Source organism: Mauremys reevesii, linkage group 7, assembly GCF_016161935.1.
Source record: "Mauremys reevesii isolate NIE-2019 linkage group 7, ASM1616193v1, whole genome shotgun sequence".
NCBI lineage: Eukaryota > Metazoa > Chordata > Testudines > Geoemydidae > Mauremys > Mauremys reevesii.
Window position 1 is genome coordinate 96659587 of NC_052629.1, and position 23581 is coordinate 96683167.

At 51.3% G+C, this 23581-nt stretch overlaps 3 protein-coding genes across 4 annotated transcripts in view; 2 read left to right on the forward strand and 1 right to left on the reverse strand.

The window, feature by feature from the left end:
- Nucleotides 1-2412: 2412 nt before the first annotated feature.
- LOC120369476 (cystatin-like) lies at nt 2413-10486 on the forward strand. The gene is made up of 3 exons (XM_039482817.1): nt 2413-2672; nt 7830-7955; nt 10065-10486. The coding sequence occupies exons 1-3, from the start codon at nt 2451-2453 to the stop codon at nt 10152-10154; spliced, it is 438 nt and encodes a 145-aa protein (XP_039338751.1). The 5' UTR covers nt 2413-2450; the 3' UTR covers nt 10155-10486.
- Nucleotides 10487-13475: 2989 nt separating this feature from the next.
- Nucleotides 13476-19574, reverse strand: C7H11orf86 (chromosome 7 C11orf86 homolog). Of its 2 annotated transcripts, none has more exons than XM_039547642.1 (2): nt 19005-19574; nt 13476-15118 (listed from the first exon to the last, which is right to left on the reverse strand). In XM_039547642.1, exons 1-2 carry the CDS (start codon nt 19302-19304, stop codon nt 15002-15004), a joined length of 417 nt encoding a protein of 138 aa, XP_039403576.1. In that variant the 5' UTR covers nt 19305-19574; the 3' UTR covers nt 13476-15001. The 2 variants fall into 2 exon arrangements, with proteins under 2 accessions (XP_039403576.1, XP_039403575.1); XM_039547641.1 differs by having other exon boundaries at nt 13476-15121; nt 19005-19559.
- The window catches only part of PC (pyruvate carboxylase), a 235843-nt gene continuing 228287 nt past the window's right edge, over nt 16026-23581 (forward strand). The window contains exon 1 of the mRNA XM_039547629.1: nt 16026-16061. The gene's annotated coding sequence lies outside the window, so the exon portion shown is untranslated. The remainder of the gene's footprint in view (nt 16062-23581) is intronic.

The window sequence follows — 23581 nt, forward strand, 5'->3', positions numbered from 1 at the left end:
AGTTTGGCCGTCTCCTGTTCCATCTGTCGAGCTTGATCCTCAGCAGCTCCAGATGCCCCTTACAAGCTCTTTCTTCTCTCTCAGCTCCTCTTTCTAATTCAGCTATTTTTTGCTTTTCCAGCAATCGAATGTCTGCTAGTTTCTGTTCATGATCAAATTGCAGTTTATTTGCTGCCTTTTTCATTCTAATTGCTTCAGCAGTTTCTGTAGTACCAGGTAAGCGCTGTGCTCCTGCCTCCTGATCACTGGCCATTAACAGATCTCTCAGTTCTTGATATGTAGCTTTCTTTTAAAAGTTTATCCCCTTTTCTGAACACAAATCTTCCAGGACTTTTTTGTCAAGGCCCTCATATGCTCTTTGCTCACCCATTGCAACTGCTCTTTAACCAGCCAAACTCTTACTACACCTCTACCCTGATATAACGTGACCCGATATAACACGAATTTGGATATAACACGGTAAAGCAGTGCTCTGGGGGGGGGGGGGCACAGGGCTGCGCACTCCAGAGGATCAAAGCAAGTTCGATATAACACGGTTTCACCTATAACGCAGTAAGATTTTTTGGCTCCCGAGGACAGCGTTATATCAGGGTAGAGGTGTACCAAAATTCAAATTTGGATAGCGTGGGGTTCTGACCCAAAGCTTAATTGACCTGGTTCTGTGGATCCTAGCATGACTACACCTCTGAGACCATGCTAGCAATGCCTGTGGGAGCCAGCTGAGGTCGCTCAATCAGAGTGAACTGCAAACAGAACTGGGCAAACAAACCCCAAACACTGGTGGATATTCCAATACTTCGATTTACCAAAACAGCTTCTATAGTACCTCACTGGTTACTCAGAAGTCCAAATAATGCAGTTCCCTTAAAGTACCCAGCCTCAGGCCTCCATCCAGACACACATGTCAAACATATGATGATGATTACTTAAAATCTTATCTCATCATATAAAAGAAAAGTTTCTTCCAACCCCAAAGGATCAGGCACATACCCAGGTCCAATTATAACTTAGATCTTACCCAAAATACATGCTTATAGCCAGTTCTTATTAACTAAACTAAAAGTTATTAAAAAAGAAAAGAGAGAGAGTGTTGGTTAAAAGATCAATATACATACAGACTTGAATTCAGTTCTTGAGGTTCAGATACATAGCAGAGATGAGCTTGTAGTTGCCAAAAGTCCTTTTAGATACAGTCCATAGGTTAAAGACCAATGTCCATATTCAGGGTGATTCCAGTCAGTGACTGGGGATCTCGATCCTTATGGCTTAAGGCATGGGTCGGCAACCTTTCAGAAGTGCTGTGCCGAGTCTTCATTTGTTCACTCTAATTTAAGGTTTCGCGTGCCAGTCATACATTTTAACATTTTTAGAAGGTCTCTTTCTATGAGTCTATAATATGTAACTAAACTATTGTTGTATGTAAAGTAAATACGGTTTTTAAAATGTTTAAGAAGCTTCATTTAAAATTAAATTAAAATGCAGAGCCCCCCCGGACCAGTGGTCAGGACCTGGGCAGTGTGAGTGTCACTGAAAATCAGCTCACGTGCCACCTTTGGCACGGGTGCCATAGGTTGCCTACCCCTGGCTTAAGGTTTCCCCCTCTTGAAACCCAAAGCAGATCTGAAATGAAGTAGGGTCATGTCCCAGAGTTTTTATACATTTCCTGCAGCCTTTTGGCCTGAGAAAACAATCAGCTTAATTTTCCTTCTCCTAAACATCATGGCAATTAGTACAGGATAATTTATCCATTAAACAGTTCAGATACAGGTTACAACAACCTTCAAAGAGACATATAGACAATAATACTATTTCACTCAAGTTTCTTCCTAAATGTTAATACTACTTTTTTGATCTTTGAATCAAAGCTATGGCAATAGACAAGGCTTGTTTGCTTACATCACAAGACCTGAGCAAACATCTACCCTTCTATCTCCAACACTTCAGACTTGCATTTCAAAGCTCTATGCATTTACATATCTTCCTAACCAGTCTCTAAAGTTCAGCCATGGGTCAGGTCAGTCTGTGAGTTAATTAATTCTTTCTAGCCCTGTCACCTTTCAATGAGATATTATATTACAGTCATAACATTACAGTGTCGCAGAAAGGGGGAGACATGAGGTGGGGTGACCAGATGTCCCAATTTTATAGGGACAGTCCCGATATTCGGGGCTTTGTCTTATGCAGGTGCCTATTACCTTCCACACCCTGTCCCGACTTTTCACACTTGCTGTCTGGTCACCCTAGGAGGACAAGGCTGAAGGAGGGCACGGGGGAGTGTAGGGGGAGCTTTTCCCAAGCGCTAGGGGCAGATCGGAGGGAAGGAATCCTCACTCTATACAGGGCAGGTGGGGATCCCGCGGGCGGGGCCAGCAGGGGAGGCGGGGCTAGCTGGGGAGGCGGGGCTAGCGGGGCTCTCCTGGGGGCGGTGCTCAGGCCTTGCAGTCGCAGCAATGCCGAGCTCTGGAGCGGGTGTGTGGCTGGCTGCGCTGTGGCTGCTGCTCCTGGCGGGGCCGGGGCTGCGCGGGGAGCACCTGGCCGGGGGGCTGCAGGACGTGCCGATCTCGGATCCTGGGGTGCAGGCGGCCGTGCGGTTCGCGGTGGAGGCCTATAACCAGGGCAGCAACAGCCTGCACTACTGCCGGGCGGAGCAGGTGCTGCGGGCCCGCAGCCAGGTCAGTAGGGCCGGGGCTGGAGCCAGCTGGGGGGCAGCGCCGCAGCCGGGGGTGCAGGTGTCCGGGTTGGAGCCGGGATAGGGATGGATTCGGGGTGGAGTTTGGGTCCCCTCGGGGAGCCCTGGAGCTGACAGGGGTCTGTGCGGTGGGGGACGGAGCTGGGTATAGGCAGGGGGTAGGGACTGGACTCTGGAGGAGTAGGGGAAGCCCCCCAGCCCGGTGGGGGTTAGGGGCTGGGCCCGATGGGGGGCAGAGGTGTGGGGGGCTGGGAGGCCCCTGTGGCCTGGTGGGGGGCAAGGATGTTGGTTATGGGGTGGCAGGTTGCAGGGGACGGAAGTGTCCTGTGAGAGCAGCTTTTGCTTCCTCCCACACAGCTGGTCCTGGGCGGGGGTAGCCTAGGATTCGTGCCAACTTCTTCCGTGACAGCCGAGTGTCCTGCCAGTCTGGGTAACCGCTGGAGGAGCCCTGGACCCTGCAAGTGCCCATGTCCTCCTCCCTCTGAGCCCCAATGTCTCAGCTTCCTGTAACAAAACCCAGCTGTTGCCCATTGCCTGTGCAGAAAACCTGGCAAAGAGGAGTGTAAGCAAGCAGGATGCCTGGGGGGCAGACCACGGTGGCACCCACTTCCCTGTGCCACTGTTTTGTACATGTGCGACCCTGTATCTGAGCCCACAATCTCAGCTCCCCTTGAATTACATCTCTAACCCCCGTGGCTGTGGAGAAACCCTTCCCGATACGAGTAGGCAGCATGGGACTGTTTGGATCACCATGCAGAAGGGCGTGAAGAAGGTGGTATCCAGGCACCAGAGTGTCAGCTCTCAGCTAAAATAAAATAATTGTCTCCAGGCCTCCTGACTGCAGAAATACTTGCCTCCCATGTTTAGGGTGTAACACAGGACAGGAGGGAGGGAAGTCAGTATTGGCTGGTAGGGTTATTATTGCTGTACCCAAACCTCAAGAATGCTGCTCTGCAGCCAGGGCATTGTCCCTTCCCAGCATTACCCAAGCACCATGTCTGCCCAGGCCCACAGCCTGCCCTGCTTCTCTCCTACTCGCTTGGCCAGGCAGGCTCACTCGCACTGCCACTGGTTCTCTTCCACCACTGCTGCAAGCACCCAATGCAACAGGAGTTTTGTGGGGGCTCCCCATCTGGTGGGTGCTGAGTGGGACCCTGTCTGGGATTGTGTGGGTGGGTGGGTGCTCTCCTGCTGATGCTGTGCAAGACCTTGTCTGGGATCAGGCGTGAGGGGGGCTTCCCTATCATGCTGGGTGCTGTGTGGGACCCTGGCTGGGATCTGACGGTCAGGGTCCCATGCACTTGCTTCCCTCTGCCTCTACCCACTCTGGTTTAGCTCATAGTGTGTCAACTCCTGGTTGTGTACATGAAAATCTAATTGTGTTGGAGGAAGAAGGTATGTATGATGATGGCTCTGGTCTAGGACTGTCTGATCTCATTGTGTGCCTTCTAGGGGAGATCAGGGCTAAGTCAGACAGTTATTATTGGTGTTACACTAGTGCCTAGAAACCTCAGCTGAGATTGAGGTGAGGCCCCCTGTCATGTCGGGTGCTGTGTGGGTTCCCGACCAAGATTGGTGGGAGGGCTTGTAGGAGTGGGAAGTTCCCCATCTCCTTTCTCTATCTCAGTCGTCATGGTTGTATCCTTCCATCCTGTCTCTTCTTTTTCTTCTCAGGTCTAGCAAGAACAGTGCCAGTCCTCAGTCTCTTTTTGTGAACTTGTGTATGCTGAACCTGTGCCCTCTTGCTCTTGGAAGCTGGTTTTCACCAAGATCGGTTGTAGCCATCTTGTACTAGACCGATGTGACCTCACAATAGAATGTTGTTCCCCACGGAATGTTGTTTACAGCTCTCTAGTGCATAAGGCTCTGAAGAACCAGTCTTTTATAATGGTTACTCTGGGCTTCTGAGATGCCTTTTGTCCAAGGCTTGCTCTGAGCTAAGACTTGCAGTATGGGGACAAAATCCAAGGTTCTTGTTGGGATCGTCTCTGTGCTTTCTTCACCTTTTCTCCTTAGCCTGTGACACTGGACCTGCTGGTCTGATTCAGCAACCATTGGTTTCTTAGAGGGCTGAGAGGAGGAACTCAGGAGGGCTCAGTGAAGAGCTACAAGAACAACTGAGGGTCTGGATTCCTGGAACACAGTGACACTGAAAAGGACTTGCAGGGGGTGTAGGAACGTGAGCTCCCAGTGCGATGCTGTAGCTAACGGCTAATGTGATCCTTGGACATTAAAGCAGAGGAGTAAGCAAGCAGGTGTAGGGCAATGCTATTACCTCTGTCTACGGTGTCAGTGAGACCACTACTGGGTAAGCAGCAAAGAATCCTGTGGCACCTTATAGACTAACAGATGTTTTGCAGCATGAGCTTTCGTGGGTGAATACCCACTTCTTCGGATGCAAGATCACCCACGAAAGCTCATGCTGCAAAACATCTGTTAGTCTATAAGGTGCCACAGGATTCTTTGCTGCTTCTACAGAACCAGACTAACACGGCTACCCCTCTGATACTTGACACTACTGGGTACTGTCTGTTTCAGGTGTCTTCCCTTTCAAAGGGTGTCGATGATTGGAGAGAACTCAGAAGAGCCACAAAAGTGATTTGAGGGCTGGAAAACCCAGTATTTAGTTTCTCTAGGAGAAGGTGAATAGGAGATTTGATCACGGTCTGCAAGTACCTCCATGGGGAGGAGATTGTTGATAGCAGACCTTTTAATCCAGCAGACAAAACCAGAATGAGACCCAACAGCTGGGAGCTGAAGCTGGACAAATTGAGACTAGAAATAAGGTGCACATTTTTAACAGGGAGGGGGATTAACCATTGGACCAGCTGACGTAGGGATGGGGTGGATTCTCTGTCCCTTGGAGTTTTTTAAACCAACACAGGATGTCTTCCTACAAGACATGCTGCCGCTCAACCAGAGGGTGTAGAAATGGCTGGGGGAGATGATCAGGCCTGCGATGTACAGAAGGTCAGAGATGATCGGGATGGTCCCTTCTGGCCTTAAAGTCCAGGGTTCCCTTGCTTCATCAGTGTGAGAAATTCCTTACTGAGTGAACGGTCAGTTTTGGTGCTGAGCTTCCCCATATTAGTGCATGCAGTGGAATTTGGGGCCATATAAAAAGGTGGCATAGATACAGGTGCATGCTGCATATCAGCAAGTGGATGTAAACCATCTACTTGTGGTTGGGGTCCCTAGCATCTACCTGCTCCACCGGAAGGGAAGAGCTGTACTAGGGACATAAGCTGGAACAACAGGTTGCTGCTTGCATCGTGGCTCTTGTATCCTCCTAGTGTTATTTCCTTGGTACACCCTCTCTTTCCACCGTTTCCACCTATTCTGTATTTCAACGGCCACTTGTCTATGGAAAGTCTAACCTATGCCATGATGATTGAGCTGATCTGGGACTGTCGTGATCTCACCAGGCACTTTCTAGGGGAGATCTGGGCTAAGTAGGCAATTATTATGGGTATTACAGTAACACCTAGAAGCCTTCGCCAAGACAGCCCCCTCCCTGCTGAGTTTGGGTGCCCTGGTTGTAGCATGTGATGCACAGACACAGAGTGAGAGACAGCCCCTGCCCTGAAGAACTTCTAACTGAAGTAGACAAAGGGTGGGAGAGGAAGTAGAAGTACAAAGAGAGGAAGGAACTTGCCCAAGGTCAGTGGCAGAGTGGGGACTAGAACCCAGTGGCCTGACTCCCAGCCCAGCGATCCGTCCCCTGGGCCACATTTCTTGGACTCCTCTTTATAAAGTTCCAGCTCTTTATTGTCACTGGTGCCAGATGGACCTGGCCATAACAATCTATATCTTCCATCCATCCACAGAGGATGAGGAAGGATTAGTGGAGTGGCACCTAGTGCTGAGGACAGGGCAGTCCTACAGAATGATCTGTATCGGTGGGGAATCAGGCCTGTTCCAACACAATGCATTGTAATGCAGCCGAATGCAAAGTTATACATCTAGGGACAAGAAGTGCGGGCTGTGCCTATGGACTGGGGGACTGTATCCTGGAAAGCAGTGACCCTGACCAGGATTTAGGGTCACAGTGGACAAGCAGCGCAGCATGAGCTCCCAGTGTGATCCTTACGTGAGTAAACAGGGGAGTAGGAGCAGGGAGGGGATTTTACTTCTGCATACAGCATTGGAGGGAGCGATACTAGAACACTCCATCCAGTTCTGAGGGCCACACTTTCAAAGGGACATGGAAAAATTGGAGAGGATGTAGAGAAGAGCCAGAGAAATGATCAGAGGAAGTGATCAGAGTGCTGGAAAAAAAATGCCTGATGGTGAGAGACTTAATGAGCTCAATGTGTTTAGTTTCTTAAACAGATCAAGAGATGTCATAGTTAAGGCTACAATTTAAGCACAGGTATTTTTAGTAAATGTCAAGGACAGGTCACTGGCCCTGACTTTTTGGTTATTGCCAGTGACCTGTCCATGACTTTTACTAAAAATACCTCTAACTAAATCTTTGGTGCTGCGGGGGTTCCAGCTGTCGCTGCTGCACCTGGGGATGGGGGGTGGGCCAGGGCCGTGCTGCTGCTGCTCCTGGATCTGGCTTTTTATTCTTCAGCTGACTCTGAGGACCAAATAGTGCTCTAAATCCAGTGATGGATGAGTGCACTGGAATGGGACTCGGGAGACCTAGGTCTTATTCCTGGCTCTGTTACTGATCTGTGTTGTAGTTTCCTCTCCCACCCTTTGTCTATTGTCTAAGCTCTAAGGGTCTGGGACAGTCTTCCATTGATTTTAATGAGCTCTGGATCAGCCACAGCGCCTGGCATGGGGGCAGTGTAGATTTTTATGGGAGGGCAGTGGGGAGGAATCTGTGCAGCGCTTGGCACAAATGGGGTCCCGAACTCAGTATGGGGATGGTTTCTGCACAGCGCCTGGCACAAAGGTGGGTCCTGATCTCAGTCGGAGGTGGTGGCAGGGAAGAAAGGCTTTCTGTGCAGTTGTTGGCATGATGAAGGGGGGCCCCCCAATCTCAGTTGTGGCCTCCAAGCACTGCCATCTGCAAACAGAACAATTGCAGTTTGAGGAATCAAGAGTTTCAGCTCCACAATTTCCCGCTATTGATCGGAAGTGGGAAATGACCGGAATCTTCCTCACTCTGGGATCTCTGCTCTTGTTCCAGGTGGTGGCCGGCATAAAATACTACCTGACCGTACAGCTGGTGACAACACAGTGCCGGAAAAATGGGGCAGGCCTTGGAAACAAGGACATCAGCACATGCCCCTTGCCGCCAGCGTCAGAGCAACGGGTGAGCAGAGAAAACTCCATAGCGTCTAGTTGAGGTGTCAAGTTTGTGTGGGCTCAGTTCTGTCTTGCAAGGTCAGGGGTAGCTGCCTGGCATGGAACTTATTTGTATAACCACAGCATCTACAAGCTCCAGTCATGGGCCAGGACCCCATTGTGCTTGGTGCTGTACAAACAGAACAAAAGAAATGAGCCCCAGAGAGCTTCCAATCTAGGTATAAGACAAGAGCTGGCAGATAGACCAGGGAGCCGAAGGAAACAATGAGACGCAATTGGGCAGTGGGCTCAGCACATCAGCAGCCTGGCTGTTGAATTTTTTGTGTGGGCATCATGGTAGAGGAGAACGTGAAGGAGGTACTTGAAGGAGGATAATGCAATAGCTTTGCAGATGTGTACAGGGAGTTTCTTGAGACATCTGGAAAGCAACACCTTTAGTTGGACTGGGTTACTTTGGACAACCTAGAGTACAGGGTGCTGCACAACACCTCAGGCAAGTCCCTCCCCCTTCACCGTGCCTCAGTTTCCTCTGTCGACCCTTCATCTATTTCAGTGGTTCTCAAACTTTTGTATTGGTGACCCCTTTCACATGGACATGGCAAGCCTCTGAGTGTGACCCTCCCCCCCTTATAAATTAAAAACACTTTTTTAATATATATTTAACACCATTATAAATGCTGGAGGCAAAGTGGTGTTTGGGGTGGAGGCTGACAGCTCATGACCCCCCATGTAATAACCTCACAACCCCCTGTGGGGTCGTGACCCCCATTTTGAGAACCCCTGGTCTATTTGGATTGCAAGTCCTGTGGAGTAGGGATTGTCAGAACCTGGCACAGTGGGGCCATGATCACAGGTAAGGTCTATGGGTGTTAGTGTAATATAAATAAGCTTAGGGAGTATCTCGGTCTTAAAGTGGATACATAATAAGTTTAGTGTTAACAGTGTCTCAAAGCTTCATTGTAGTTTAAAATAATGAAAATGTTTCTAATTTAAAACAAGCCCCTGAGGGGCTAGCAATCCAAACACTGAAACTGAATGTAACCAGAGTGTGAAATTGACTTGCTCCAGAACATAAACAGAAGTGAAACTGATGACAGTAGTTTCTTTTCACCATCCCCGAGAGAAATGGTAATAGTAAAAGTCGGGGCTCAGTTAGGATAACGAGACATCAGATTTTCCTTAGGCTCTCTGGAAAATTGCAGCTTTATGGTTTAAGATGTTCATAATGGGCTGGTCACTGAAATTGTTTATTCAATGAGAAATTTAGTTTTGTCAAAATCCCAACTTTCCAATGTGGGTGGGTGTGTGTGGGTGTGCGCGCGTGCGCAAAAAGTGCCCTCTTGCCACAGAAAATATCAATATTTCAGCCATAAACTGAAATATTTCCATTCAGAATGGCTCTGTAGCACCTCTCAGGTGTTGTCGTTTGGGGACTTGATGCTCCTATTATTCTCTGTAAACCAGGCTCCCTGTCCAGCCTACATCTCCAGTGATGCACCACTGCCACAGATTTGCTAAGAGGTGAATCTTGAGAGATGGAGTCTGGCCAGAGAGTGCAACCCATTGAGGGGAATGGGAGATGAGGCACTTGAATTACAACTCTTGCAAAGCACCGCAGTGCTGTATTGAAATCAAAATAGCTCAGTTTTTGGCTGAAGTATTTTTGGGGTAGGATAGTTTTGCCCAATAGTTGAACTCTTCTGTGGAAGGGAAAACCCCACCCTATCAGTAGTGACTCAGGTAAGGAATCTTAAATAAAGAAGCCCCAAACCTTTTAACCTGATGGTGCCCTTTGAGAAAGTAAAATAGGAAACGAGACACTTTTAACAGACTGGGTGTATGGGGCATAAGCTACCCTGCTGTCAGCGTTGGGGTTATCTGAAGCTTTGCATGGGTGCTGGTTTGGGATCACATTTGTAAATTGAGTTCCCATCAATAGACTATACAGCAGTTGCATACCAGCACTGTGTGAGTGGGTGCTGTCACTGTCACTAAAACCTTGGGCCTGATTCTTGCGCTGCAATGTACCTGGGCATAAGCCAGTTCATCCTGGTATTACAGCAGCCATACTGTGTTTCGTGACTATCTAATTGTGGGATGTTTTTACCCCCTGCAGAAACTACGCTGTGAGTTCCAGGTCTGGTCTCGTCCCTGGCTCAACCAGACAGAGTTGTTATCTCAGAACTGCTCCGTGTCTGACTCCTGAAACCCATCCCATCTGATGACAGTGAACCGATCTGCCATTGATCGATGCTGCCTAGGGGTCATGCTGGCTCTCCTCTTCTGTTGCTGACTCATCTCTCTAATCCCCATATTCCTCACCAGGAGGAGGAAGATCGGGATCTTAGAACTCCTCCTCTCCCTCCATCTCCCCCAATCAGAGCAGGCTTGGAAATGGCTGGGCCCCTCTTCTCCTGTAGTGTATGATTGTTCAGCCCTGCTTAATGACCAAACTGAAGCCCCTGGATGCTTTCTGTTGTAGCTAAGATCTGTCATCCCCTATGATGTAGGGAATAAAACTGATCCACCATGGTTCAATGGCTGGTGTCTTTCTTCCCTCAGTTCCTCCGTCCCTCTTTTCTCTGTTGTTGAATACTTCATAGATTTCTAGGCAATTGTCTCACAGCTCAGCGAAGATGAGCACGCAGGCCAAGGAATTTCATCCAGCCCAGATCTGGCAGTTGAGCTAGAGCATAACTTTTATTTCACAGATATCCAGTCTTGATTTAAAGACTCTTAAGTAATAGCAAATCCATCTAATTCCTCTGTACTGTTACTGACACACAAAGGAAAAGAGCAGTATCCCTTTAAATATCTCAAGTCCTCTGGGAATGCCCATAGTCGTCTATGAGTTAGAAGCAGTCAGAGTAGGGTCTGTACAGAGCTAGGCTTTACATCTGTTCTCAGGTTGTCAGAGAATGGAGCTAAGCCAGGAGTTCTGATTCCAGCTACCTCACGCTATGGGGAAGATGAATAAGGTCTAAAAACCCAGTGGGCTGGACAGACACGTGGCAATAGGCAGCGTCATGGGTCTGGTGGACAGACAGCACGAGCTGGATCCATCTCGAGTTGTGATAAAGAAATACCTGTTTCCCAGGGTAAGGGCTGTGCTGGTCTGACCTGAACGGTGACCTGGTTTGGACTGAGCCAAACTGCTTGGAGCTGAACTGACATTTACATATGGGCCCCAGGGTGGGGGACTGGAACATGGGGGTCTTTCCCTCCCACAGGCACCCTCTGTGATGTGGCCTGAAAGTGGATGAGTTGCTGGCTCGGGGGAGGGGATGGGGTTCAGGCTGGAGTGGGAGGAGCAGACAGCAGAGGCAGGACCCTGAATATTGGCCAAGGGCTTAACCGTGTGCTCCGGCTCCAAGAGCCATTCTGGGCTAGGTGCAGGAATGGCTGGGAGGCTGCTCTGAACTGTTCTGCAGGAGGCTGGATTACACTGGAAGCTCTTTGGGGCAGGCACCAGCTTTGTTCAGCGTCTGCGTAGGGCCTAGCGGACAGGATCCTGGTCCCTGCCTGGGGCTGGTGAGTACCGTCACCCCCCAAATGCTAATAATGGTCCCTTCTGCCCTTACAATCCATAGCACTACCAGAGACTTGGCTAAAGAGCAGAAATAAAGTGAGCCCAAGCACCATCTACTGGCTGCTTTGGGTTGCTCTAGAATCTGCAGGGTCTCCCTCAGTTGCAAAGAAAATTCATATCCTGCTCCGCTGCTGTGCCTCAAATGTGACCCGTGTGTAGTTCATAGGAATAGGGTGGTATCCATTTAAATAGCATGTGAGCCCAGTACCAGAGCTCACTGTGTTCTGTGAGTGACAAGCTGCTGCAACATCTCCACCCCACCCCCTGAGCTGCAGTGGGTACGTAGCTAGGTCTGGCACGTTGTGCACATTCATAAAATGGTCATAATTGAGTTACGTAGAGTATTCTGGGATGGAAACTGTACTCCACCCCTCCCTCCCTTCTTGCCTGTTGTGATGCCCTCGAGTAAAGCATCAGGTCCCAGCCTGCAGCACTGGGAGTTGAGTGGACCTGTGAGGGTGTGGTTTGTTTTGTTTTTTTAAGACTTTCCAGAAAATCAAAAATTCTTATTTATCCTGATCTGTTGGTGACTTGTAGTGTGTCAAGGGCAACAGCACTCTGCATCCATTTTTTTTTATGTATAAACAAAACTATGCCCAAAATAGACCTGACTCATATCTCACATTTCTTCTGCAAATGAAAACATCCCAGGAACCCCTTATTGTTTGTGAATTGCTCAGGTCGAAGAGGGAACAATCTGTGTATAATTTGTAGCATCGGGCGATGGTGGGAGATTCTGGCTTTTTCCTTAACCCCCAGGGGCCTGGCTGGTACAAGGCAAACAGCTCCCAACATGGCGTGGGGAAGATTTCCATGTTGCAATGATCCTGCTGTGTTAGCGCCTTTCCAGAGCTTGCTACCCGTGGGCCGACAGCCCTGACAGGTAGACTTGGGCTCTGTGGGAGTCGTGTTATTTACAACGTGCTCTGAGGTGTCTAACACAGTGCACTTTCCCACCTGCGGACCTCACAGCAACGGTACATACCATTAACCATAGAACCGGAAGGGACCTCGAGAGGTCATCTAGTCCAGTCCCCTGCACTCAAGGCAGGACTAAGTATTATCTAGACCATCCCTGACAGGTGTCTGTCTAACCTGCTCTTAAAAATCCCCAAATGATGGAGATTCCACAACCTCCCTAGGCAATTAATTCCAGTGCTTAACCACTCTGACAGTAAGACGTTTTTCCTAATGTCCAACCTAAACTGACCTTGCTGCAATTTAAGCCCATTGCTTCTTGTTCTATCCTCAGAGGTTAAGAAGAACAATTTTTCTCCCTCCTCCTTGTAACAACCTTTTATGTACCTGAAAACTGTTATCATGGCCCCTCTCAGTCTTCTCTAGATTAAACACTCTAGATTAGAATTCTTTCAATCTTCCCTCATAGGTCATGTTTTCTAGACCTTTAATAATTTTTGTTGCTCTTCTCTGGACTTTCTCCAATGCAGGGGCAAACGGGAAGGGAAGCTGGGAGTCCTGCCTTCCAATTCCTTTTTCTTACCACTAGACCCCATCCTCTCTCAGATTCAGGAACCTAACCCAGGAGTCCTGACTCCCAGCTTCTCCACTCTAACCACCAGACCCTACTCCCTTGCTAAGCCCAGAGATGGAACCCAGGTGTCCTGGCCTCCAATTCCTGCTTGTATCCACTAGACCCCCACCCCCCCTACTCTGAAATAAAACCCAAGAGTTCTGACTTGCAGCTTCCCTGCTCTAACCATTGGACACCACTTCTCTCCTACATCCAAGCAGAGAACCCAGGAGTCCTGGCTCCTGATCATGTGGCTTGTGCCCAGAGCATTCTGCCTCCTTAGGGCCCGTGGCTCAGTGTGTGTGGGATTTCGGTTGGACAGTGGTGATGCCCCATCCCTCTAGCCTAGTTCATGGCAGAAGGGGCCATGTCTGGGATGGCAATGAAAGCAGGCTCAGGTGCCATGGTGGGGTTTCAGGGTTTATTAGCGCAGGGCGTGCAGCACATCAGGTTACAAGGACCGTTCATACAATGCTGAAAACATGGCAACCCTTCATTCCACCAGGGCCCCAGACCACTGGGGCACTCAGCGTGGGGCTTTGTCCCCCTCTAGTGGCTGGGCCACATACACAGGTTGAGGAACGTGGCAGAGCCCTGGCTTTTAGCTCAGGCAGGAGAGGCTCGTGCATTTAGATCCAGAGGGCACTAGTTTGGTCCCTGTTGCTGAAAACCTGCCAGGGGGCGACTTGTGTCCCCTCCCTGCTAGCGAGAGCATTTCACTCCCAAGTGTGTGGGCCTGGGGATGGGGTGGCCGGACAGGTTCCAGAATCACTACGTTGCCTGACATCAGGCACCCTTTGTCCTGTCTGCATTGGGCAGGGCCTCTCTGGGCCTGGCACTGCCTGCTGTGTGGGTGTGGTATCCTCTGGGGCTGGCACTGCGCCCCTCCCCCAGCACCCTCCGGCTTTCCAAGGGAACCCCAGACGCTCCTTTTGCAGGCATGTCTGGCCCCGCCCAGCAGTAGCCAGTTTGATGCCCCTGTGCCTGAGATGTACCCACACTGGGAAGGGGGGCTACTAAGGAGCCCCTGTGGCTCTGCCTAGTGAAAAATCAACCCCTCTGAAAAATCACTTGGTTCCCCTCCCCACCCCCACCCCCAAGCAGGAGACAGTCTGAGTCCCTTAGTGCCATGCTCATAAGGTGGGGCCCACCAGGTTGGATTGCTGTGTTAGGGCAGGTTACTGAGGGTGGGATTAATAATGGGAGTCCTTGTGACTTGGAGACTATTTACAGTGCAGCCCGACCCTGTGGTTGCTGACATGCAGGGAAACGCTGCCTGGGCATTACAGCTGCGGCTAGGTGAGCAGCAGCAAGAACTGGGGTGTAGCACCGATGGTTATGGGTTTGGACGGAGGCCTAGCGGGAGGAACGTAGTCAGAGCTGAGATTTCTGTTCCCAGGTTACCAGTGAGGGGGCCAGGCTGGGAACTTGGACCCCAGCCAGCCTGGACCATGGGAGAGAAACTTAGAGAGACAGGTGTGTATGAGAGTAAGGAGGAGGATGCATGTGCAGGTAGATAGAGAGATGTATCGGTAGATAGAGGTGTATGGGGATGGATGGATAGATCTACATGGGATAGGCAAATGGAACAGGTGTCTATGGGGATGGATAGGTGTATGTGGGGATGGATGAATGGATAGGTTGTATATGGGGATAGCCAGATGGGTGTCTGTGGGGATGGATGAATGGATAGGTGTATGTGGGGATAGACAGAGGGGTGTATGTGGGGATGGATAGCTAAGTGTATATGAGGGCAGACAGAGAGTTATATATTGATCTGGATCCAGATGGGTGGCCCAGGCCCATCTCCAGTCGATATAAAAAAGCACCCCATCCCCAACACAGCCAGATCAGTGGCTGATGCTGCTCTAGGAAGTTCATGTCTCCGGGAGTGGCCCAGCCACTCAGAGTCATTGTCTCTTCTTCTGGTTCCTCAACACGTTCTCATCAGCGACGGGGCAGCCTCGGAGGGGGGAGCCGGGCGGCTCAGCGTCACGCTGTACAGGTTAGCCACGAAGGTCTCCCAGCCTCTGCGGAGGGCTCGGTCCACCTGCTGGAGGGTAGAGAACGGGGTGAAAGGCCAAGGAAGGGTGTGCTCTGATGGGACTCCTCCATGATTTGCCCTCGCCCCCCTGCCCTAAGGCAGGCGCAATGGCCATGATAGCAGGTATCAGGTGGGGCTGGCCTGGGGGCTGCCCCCCGGAAGCTGGGGACAAAGTCACAGCTGGGATTCCAGCAGGCTGTAGGCCGAGATTCCCCCTGGCTGAGCTGCAAATTGCTTCTGTGAAGACAGGCTAGGGGAAGTGGTGCCCACCAAGCCAGGGGACTGGCTGGCTTAGGGTGTTGGGAATGGGGACGCTGGCTCCCATCTGACCCCAGGGCAGGGGGACTGGCTGGGGCAGGGGGTGGGATATAGGACCTTCCCCTCTAGGGTGACCAGATGTCCCGATTTTATAGGGACAGTCCTGATTTTTGGGTCTTTTTTCTTATATAGGCTCCTATTATACCCCCACCCCCATCCCCATTCCGATTTTTCACACTTGCTGTCTGGTCACCCTATTTCCCTCTAGGGAAAGGCTCCAATCCAGCCTGTCACAGGGTGCTAGGCCCTTTAAGAGGGAATGAGCGCAGTCCCCTGTGACTAATTAGTTGCTTCCCAACAGGGACTGTTTAGCAGCTCACCTAATTCCACCTGGGGCCACTTCAATCAATCAATCCCAGCTGAGGAAGGGCTGGGAGCTTCTCATAAAATGCTCTCTGCAGGCCTAACTTAGGTTAGCTGGGAGCTGTGGCTGCTAGAATCCCTAGATGAGGGACACAGGTGTAAACTACTGGGTGATTGCTGGCAGGGGGCACAGAGATGTGCTGCTGTGAAATGAAAGGCTCAGGGGACTGGCCCAGGAGGCTACTGTCCTGGCTAAGTGACAGGATCCTGGGGAAGTCCACGGTGGGATTACAGATAGGAGCCCAGTGGGGTGGGCACTAAATACCTGGTGAGTAACCCCACAACTAGGTAGGCTGTTTAAGCTTCATTTTTGGGGGAACCCTGGGGAATCTGTGGGGCCTGTGAGATGGGGGAAGGATCTGGCTAGATGGTGAAGGAGGGGAGTCCTGGGAAAACCTATAAACAGAGCCATCTGGCCCTATATTTAAGACTATGGTGGGGTGGGTCTAGTGCTTGTATGTAACTAAAGGAGCCCTCAGCAAAGGTGGCTTGTCACTGCAAGTGTCTGTGGTGTGATTGGCAGGACCAGGCTGTGAGGAGGCCTTGACCTTTTATGTCCCTGAAGGGGAAGCAGGTTTGGGACTGTGGCCCTTTTCCCCTTTAGGGGGTGCTCAGCCCATCAGAAGTTGGGTTATAGCCGAGGTCGGCAACCTTTCAGACATGCTGTGCTGAGTCTTCATTTATTCACTCTAATTTAAGGTTTTGTGTGCCAGTCATACATTTTAATGTTTTTAGACTTGCATCCGAAGAAGTGGGTATTCACCCACGAAAGCTCATGCTGCAAAACGTCTGTTAGTCTATAAGGTGCCACAGGATTCTTTGTTGCTTTTACAGATCCAGACTAACACGGGGGCTACCCCTCTGATACTTGACACAATGTTTTTAGAAGGTCTCTTTCTAAAAGTCTAGAATATAAACTAGTGTATGTAAAGTAAATGACATTTTTAAAATGTTTAAGAAGCGTCATGTAAAATTAAATTAAAATGCAGAGCCCCCCCGGACGGATGGCCAGGACCAGGGCAGGGTGAGTGCCACTGAAAATCAACTCTTGTGCTGCCTTTGGCACGTGTGCCATAGGTTGCCTACCCCTGGGTTACAGCCTGTTTCTAGCTCTGAGCTTCCTGCCCTGTTATAATCCCAAATGTCCCATGAGCAGAGGCTGATCCCTAGGCTATTGCCCATCTTGAGGCTGATGACTGGGGGGGCTGGCTCCCTGTGGCTTTGTGATAACTCCGCTATTAAACCTCCAAGAGGCCTAGATGCCATGGGTACTGGGACTGTAAGCACCTCAGGGCAGTGACTGCTGCTTGGTTCTAGGTTAGTACAGCATTTTTGGGGCCAATGGGACCCTGGTCTGTAGGTTCTACCCTGATACAGCTAGTGAGGGGTGTGTGAGAGATTGGAGGGAGGGGTTCCTAGGCACTAATGCGATCAAAACACTCCCTAGTAAGAACCAGAAGGGTTATGTACCATGTGAGATCTTAGGGGGTTCTATCCTGTAAATCCCTGTTCAAAGAGCCCATAGCTGTACTGCTAATTCTAGCCAAGGCCCCTATGAGGCATGGCAGTTTTTCAAGACAATTTGAGTCAGCTGATAGATTTTTCCGAGGACTTATAAAAACCGTATGTTAAGCAGAAAGCAAGTCTCAACTTGAACTCTAGTGGGCTGCACGCTGATAAGGGGCGGTCCTGTTACAGCTGCTTGGGAGCCAGTCAACAAAACATTCTTGGCCCAAAAATGCTGATTAGTTGAAACCAATCCTGTTTGTGAAAAGGGGCAGTTTGATTAACTTCCTGGCTTGATAAAACACTGTGGGAGGAGGGGCCTGGAATGTCCTGTCTTAACATTTGTTAAACAAATGTCTGATATCTTGGTTTGAAGCCATTTTTTGTTTGAAATTTAACTTCATTTAGACTTTAATACTGAAATGTTTTGTTTCAATGGATCTGACTCAAAACTGTTTTCATTTGGGTTCACCAACTTTCTGGTGTGTGTTTTGGGGGTGGGGAAGAGCTTTTGAAATCTCAAATTCCCATAGGATGGGACAACCACTTCCCACCCAGTCCTGCTTAGAAGGCTATTTTTCTTTCCTTCTCCCCCCACCCCATCCTCTAAAGTGGGACAAATCTCCCCACTTCCAAAGACTTAACAGCACTCCACCACTGTCTGGCTTGTGGGGGCAGGGAGTGGGATATGGGGCCTTTCCCCTCTAGCAGGTGCTGGCTTCCATTCAGGGAGGGAAACAGGCTGGCTAGGGGGAGGAGGAGGAATAGACCTTCCCCTCCAGGGAGTGCTGGCTCTGATCTGGCCCCAGAGTGGGGGGAGACCATCTCACACCACCATTACCTGAGGGCCTCTCAACCCTTAGTGTAGCTATCTTCACAACAATGCTTGCAAGGCTACTGTCTGTCTGACTCAGTTTCCCCAACTGTAAAACTAAAACTTGTCTAAGTTGGGTGGTGGACCAGGGAATTTACTGCAGTCTGAGTTGCAGGCTAACACCCAGAGCACTGGGTCACTTCCCCCTCCATGGATGCAGGGTTAACAGGTCTAAATAAATGATTAGAGCCTGACAGATCAAAAGGCTTATAACAATGTGTAATGCCCTCTCCTGGCAGGGTTTATAACCTCATGCCTGTTGCACACTTGCCTCATCAGCTGCCATGTATTCACTCTTTAGAAACCAAACCCTAGCATAAGCCATTAGCAGCCTTCCATGGGATGGGGGCCTGCAGATTCCTCTGCCACCAACCATGAGAGGGCAGTAAAAATTTTTAGCATGCCTTGAGGTGAGGGGTAGAAAATAGCACTGCTGGAGATGAGGGGAGAGTCTGGCAGGGACAGGGATGGGGGTGGATGTGGTAACTTCCCTGGTGTGTGGGTGGGAAATGCCACTGAGAGAAGAGTGGAGCTGGGGGTTGGTAAAGGCAGAGAGGGTCATGACCTCACTGGATCAGAGGGGTTGGGACAGGATATTGGAGAGAGGTACAGGGAGTAACTAGGTTGTGGGGGGGAGTAAGGGGCAGAAAAGGCCACCAGTGGAGGAGATTGGAAGGAGGGGCATCTGAGGGAATGGAAACCCCCAAGGGCTGCTGGGAAAAATCTAGGCTGGGATGGGGTTGGTGGGAAGGCCAGGAAAACATTGGGGGGCTCCCATCAGTGCACCCCCAAACCCATCCCATGTCACCCCCTGGGTTTCCAAGCTGTTACCTTCTTGCACTGCTTCATCCTGTGAGAGCCCTTGCTCTGAGCCTCGCCAATCAGCAGCTCCCCATCATCGAGGCTTAATGAGCAAGGCATCTCCCCTGGGGTGGGGGTCCTCTCAGCTGGGGACTCTTCCATCCCACTCTTCCACCCCCTCAGGCTCACAGCTCTCCTCTTTGCCCTCTGCTTAGCCTTGTCCGAGTTCTCTGTCTTCTCCTCCAGCTGGCCATAGGTGGAATCCAGGAGGCTGGGGGATTTGGGGGTGCGGAGGGAGTACGCTCTCCGGAAGCTCCTGCCATGGGCCATCTCTGGAGTGGGGGTGGCCTGATCCGGAGCTGACACCGAGTCTGATCCTGTCCCTGCTCACCCGCAGAAGCCAGATGCTCCTGTCCTGGCCAGATCCCCTAGGGCAAGTGGCTCTAGCTTCCCTTTTTTGCTCTGGCTGATTCACCCGTTGGGGTGGGTGTGGCACCTGTGGGTGCTACCACATCCAATCAGGCCTCTTATGGAAATTCCCCTTCCTCTTCCAGTCCCACAGGCCAAAGGTCCCTGGTCTGGCTGCCTTATCACAAAATTCTCTTCTCTTCTCCCCCCCCCCCCCACGCAAATCTCAGCCCATGAGGTCAAAGGTAGATGCTGCTACTCATCAAAAGTCCCTCCACGTTGCCCTGTGGGGTCAAATGTTGCTGCTGTAGCAGCACAGTCAATGAAGGTCTATGGGGCAGAGAGCAGGAACAGTGTTAGCAGCTTAGAGCCTCCCAGCCTGGATCCTGATAGCTTATCGCTGTAGCTGGCTGGTCTGGCAAGATCTGGGCAGTGCCTGGCACATGGGGTCCTTGTGTCTGACTGGGGCTCCTGGGTGCCAGCCTGGTGACCTTGGGCAAGTCATGTCCCCTCTCGGTGTCTTGGCTTCCCTGTCTGTCACATAGGGGTAATTATACTGGCAGCCTCAGGAAAGTGCTGGGTAAGAGCTAGGTGCTATAAGCAGACCCTGCCTGAGCTAGGAAGAAAATTGGAGTCCAGAACCAAACCTCCCCTCAAAACTTTCAGGCTCCTGCCCTCCCAGGTTAACCCTTTGTTTGAGTGCTTAAAGTTTGGTGCAGGAAGGCTCAGAGCAGCTGTTGCTGGGGCTGACCCCTCCTGAAGGAGGGACGTGAAGCAAAAGGGGGAAACTGAAGCTACAGAGTAAGGGGCATCTAGTGGTCTGTGTAACTGCAGAGCCTTGTCTCTCCCAGTTCCAACATCTTAGCCCTGGTTTCCCAGCTGCTCCTATCTCTGCTGCTCTCACATCCCCCTCACCCTTCCCTCAGGAGGGACTGAGAGAGATTGGGGAGCTCAGGGGGTAAATAGTAGAGCCCTAAGGGATGCTGCTGCACCCCTGGGAAGAGAACTAGCCTGAAGGAGATGCTCCTTCCCTTGGGGGAGCAGGGAGAAATGGACACCAGGGCAACTCCATGCTGGGGGAGGGGGAGCCAGCTGCCTAAAGGAAGCTGGTTGTGACACTGACTGTGAGTCTAGCCTGTGAGAGGCTGGTGACTGTGTGGGATGGGGCTGGTCCTTTGACACAGACCCAGCTGACTGTGAGCTCAGGGGCCATGGGGACTAGCCTGTGGGGAATGGAGCATGAGCCTGCTCCCACCCACTCAAACCACTTCCCTCTCTATCTGCTGGCAAAGCAGTTTGACTAGGGCCTGGGCTTCCACTGCACTAAGATCCCAGCTGCTCCCTGTATCCTACTGCTGTCATACCCCAGTCCTCAGCTGATCCCAGGTACATGACTGGCAAGACCCTCATAAGCCCCTGTGGCTTCCCTCCCCCAACACACATCAGAGTCTATGGGCACATGCCCAGAGTTGTTTTAACATTGATATATTGCTAAAATCAGCAGCACAGAGGGAGAGAGCAAGAAGCTGCTACCCTCACTTCCTGCACCCTGGCTCCCAAGGACAGCAGCAGCACAGTAGCCCCAATGGCTACGACTCAGGACACATGGGTTCTATTCCCACCTCTGCCACTAACCTGCTGGGTGACCATGAGCAAGGCCCTTCCTTATGTTGCACCTGTTTCTCCTCTCATCCTTTGCCTATTTAGACTGAGCTCCGTGGGGCAGGGACTATGAGTCTGTGCAGCACCTGGCATGATGGGGGGGCTGATCTTGGCTGAGATTCATGCAGCTCCCAGCATGACAGGGACCCCTGTTGCAGGTAGGGTCTGTGCAGTGCCTGGTCAACAAGGACCTTGATCTCAGCTGGGGTCTGTGCAACACAGGACTTGATCTCAGCTGGGGCTGTCTGTACGGTGCCTGTTACGATGCTGTAATATACAGTACCTACTAAGGATTAAATCTGCTCCCGTGCTTGCATCATGGGTGTAGCGGCAGTGGAAACCAGTCTCTCTTGTTCACATCTAAGACTCATAGGGGGATATCTTGAATCCTGAATAAATGGTCCCTCTGGGAAAGCAACTACCCCCTAAAGTAATTTGATGCAGCCCTGTCCCCACGCTGCTGCTCCTTGTGTGTGACTCCTGAGTATTTGTAAATTCAGTGGAGAATCAGATCTGCGATGGTGCTGAATAGAGGAGCAGCAAAGGTGTGGAAAGGGAGCCCTGACCCACAGAGGCTACTGGGGAGATCAGAGCTTCTCTTTCTGGTGTTTAACTGCAGTGACCTCTGGGGCTACGGTCTAGATTAGAAAGAGACCCTTAGTGGAACAGGAAAAGCTTGGCTCTATGTCCCTCTCCAAAATGCAGCATTATAAAGTGCACAGCACCCTCTACTGCTGCATTGGGACATAGGCATCCGCACTGACTGCACGGGGAGTGTGTCCTTTGCTGAGCTCACCACCCCACAGCAACCCCTAGCATAGGATGACCAGATGTCCTGATTTTATAGGGACAGTACCGATTTTTGGGTCTTTTTCTTATATAGGCTCCTATTACCCCCCACCCTCTGGCCTGATTTTTCACATATGCTGTCTGGGCACTCTACCCTAGCACCATGCCGGGGCCAGCAGTCTCCCAAGGGTGACTGTCCCGTGCTGAGCCCTGGTCCTCCATTTCCTGCAGTAGTAGGGTGTTCTGTAGGCCTTGACCCTCATTAGCTTTGCAAGCCCTGATGAGCTCAACCTGCCTAAGGAGAGAGGACTGTGCCATGCTAATACCTTTCAGGGAGGATCTGTAAAAGCAGTGTTGCAGGAAATGGGCACAGAGATGATGTACCTATTTGCACAGCTACAGTGCTCTCATCAGGGATTGCTCCCTGGGATGATCCCCTCAGCATCCCCTTTCTCTTTTCTACTTGCTGGTTCATTTCCATCATCCACTCCAGGTTTATGATGTTTGGAGGAGCAGCTACCAATAATGCCATCCACTTGTCACCTCCCAGTCACCTTGCAGCAGAAGGGCTCATTAGCGGGGACTTGCTCCTAAGGACCTCTGTCAGCGAGAGAGGTGGATTTTTGGGGGCTGGGACAGAGAAATGCGGGTGGATGGAATCAGAACAAGTCCTCTGTGCGGTATAAGCCCTACGCCAGGCACAGTGAAGGTGGATTCCCCGGGCTGTCTGAGAGCTCTCCCCTGGCCTGATTATATGAGGGAGGTCACTTTGGGTTCTCTTGCCTGTTTCCTAGGAGCCACTTCACCATCCCCAGAGCGTAGGGTGACCAGACAGCAAGTGTGAAAAATCGGGACAGGGGGTGGGGGGTAATAGGAGCCTATATAAGAAAAAGATCCAAAAATCGGGATTGTCCCTATAAAATCAGGACATCTGGTCACCCTACCAGAGCGATGGAGCCCTGCGCTGCTGATGGGGCCCTGGCGTAGCGGCCGTGCAAGGCAGAGTTGCAACGTGGAAGGTGGGAAGCCCGAGAGGGCAGCTCAGGGGATGTAAGGGGGGCGGTGCTGGGGACACAGTCCTGCCCCGCAGCCTGACGCCGCTCGCTGTTTGGCTGTTACAGACCCTGGGGAGTGGGATTGTCCCACCCCAGCCAATGTGCAGCCTCAAGCAGGGTCCCCCTGCAGCCGCCGCCCCGCCCCATGCAGCGCCCAGGCACTGTCCCCGCACTCGTCCAGCACGCGCCTCACCTTCCCGGCTGGAGGGCCCGACCCCGCATAGTGTTACGGTCACGTGTCCCCTGCCTGGCTGGCTGAATGAGTCATTCGGCCACGCCCACTACGCTGGGTCCCGCCCCTTCCTTCGTCCAACCAATCGCGGCAGGAGAGGTCTTAGTCGGTCAGCCAATGTCCGTTCCTAGATGGGGGCGGGTTCACCATGGTGCAGCCACGTCCCCCCCTTTAGGCGGGGCTCTGGGACGCCGATTGACAAGTGCTTTGTCCAATAGAAAAAAGGAATGAGAGAAGCTGGCCAATGCCAGGCATCAGATCTCAGGGGCGGCCAATAGAGAGGTGGTCAAGGCACAGGGGGGGCGGGATGGCGCCAGGCTTGAACCGGTGAGTGACAGGTCCGCTCGGCCACAGATCGGGCTCTGGGGGCGCGACCGAGGGGAGATGGGGGTGTGGCAAAAGCGACCAATGGGCGGTGGCTTTCTAAAGGAACAGCCAATGATAAGCTAGGTGGGCGGGGC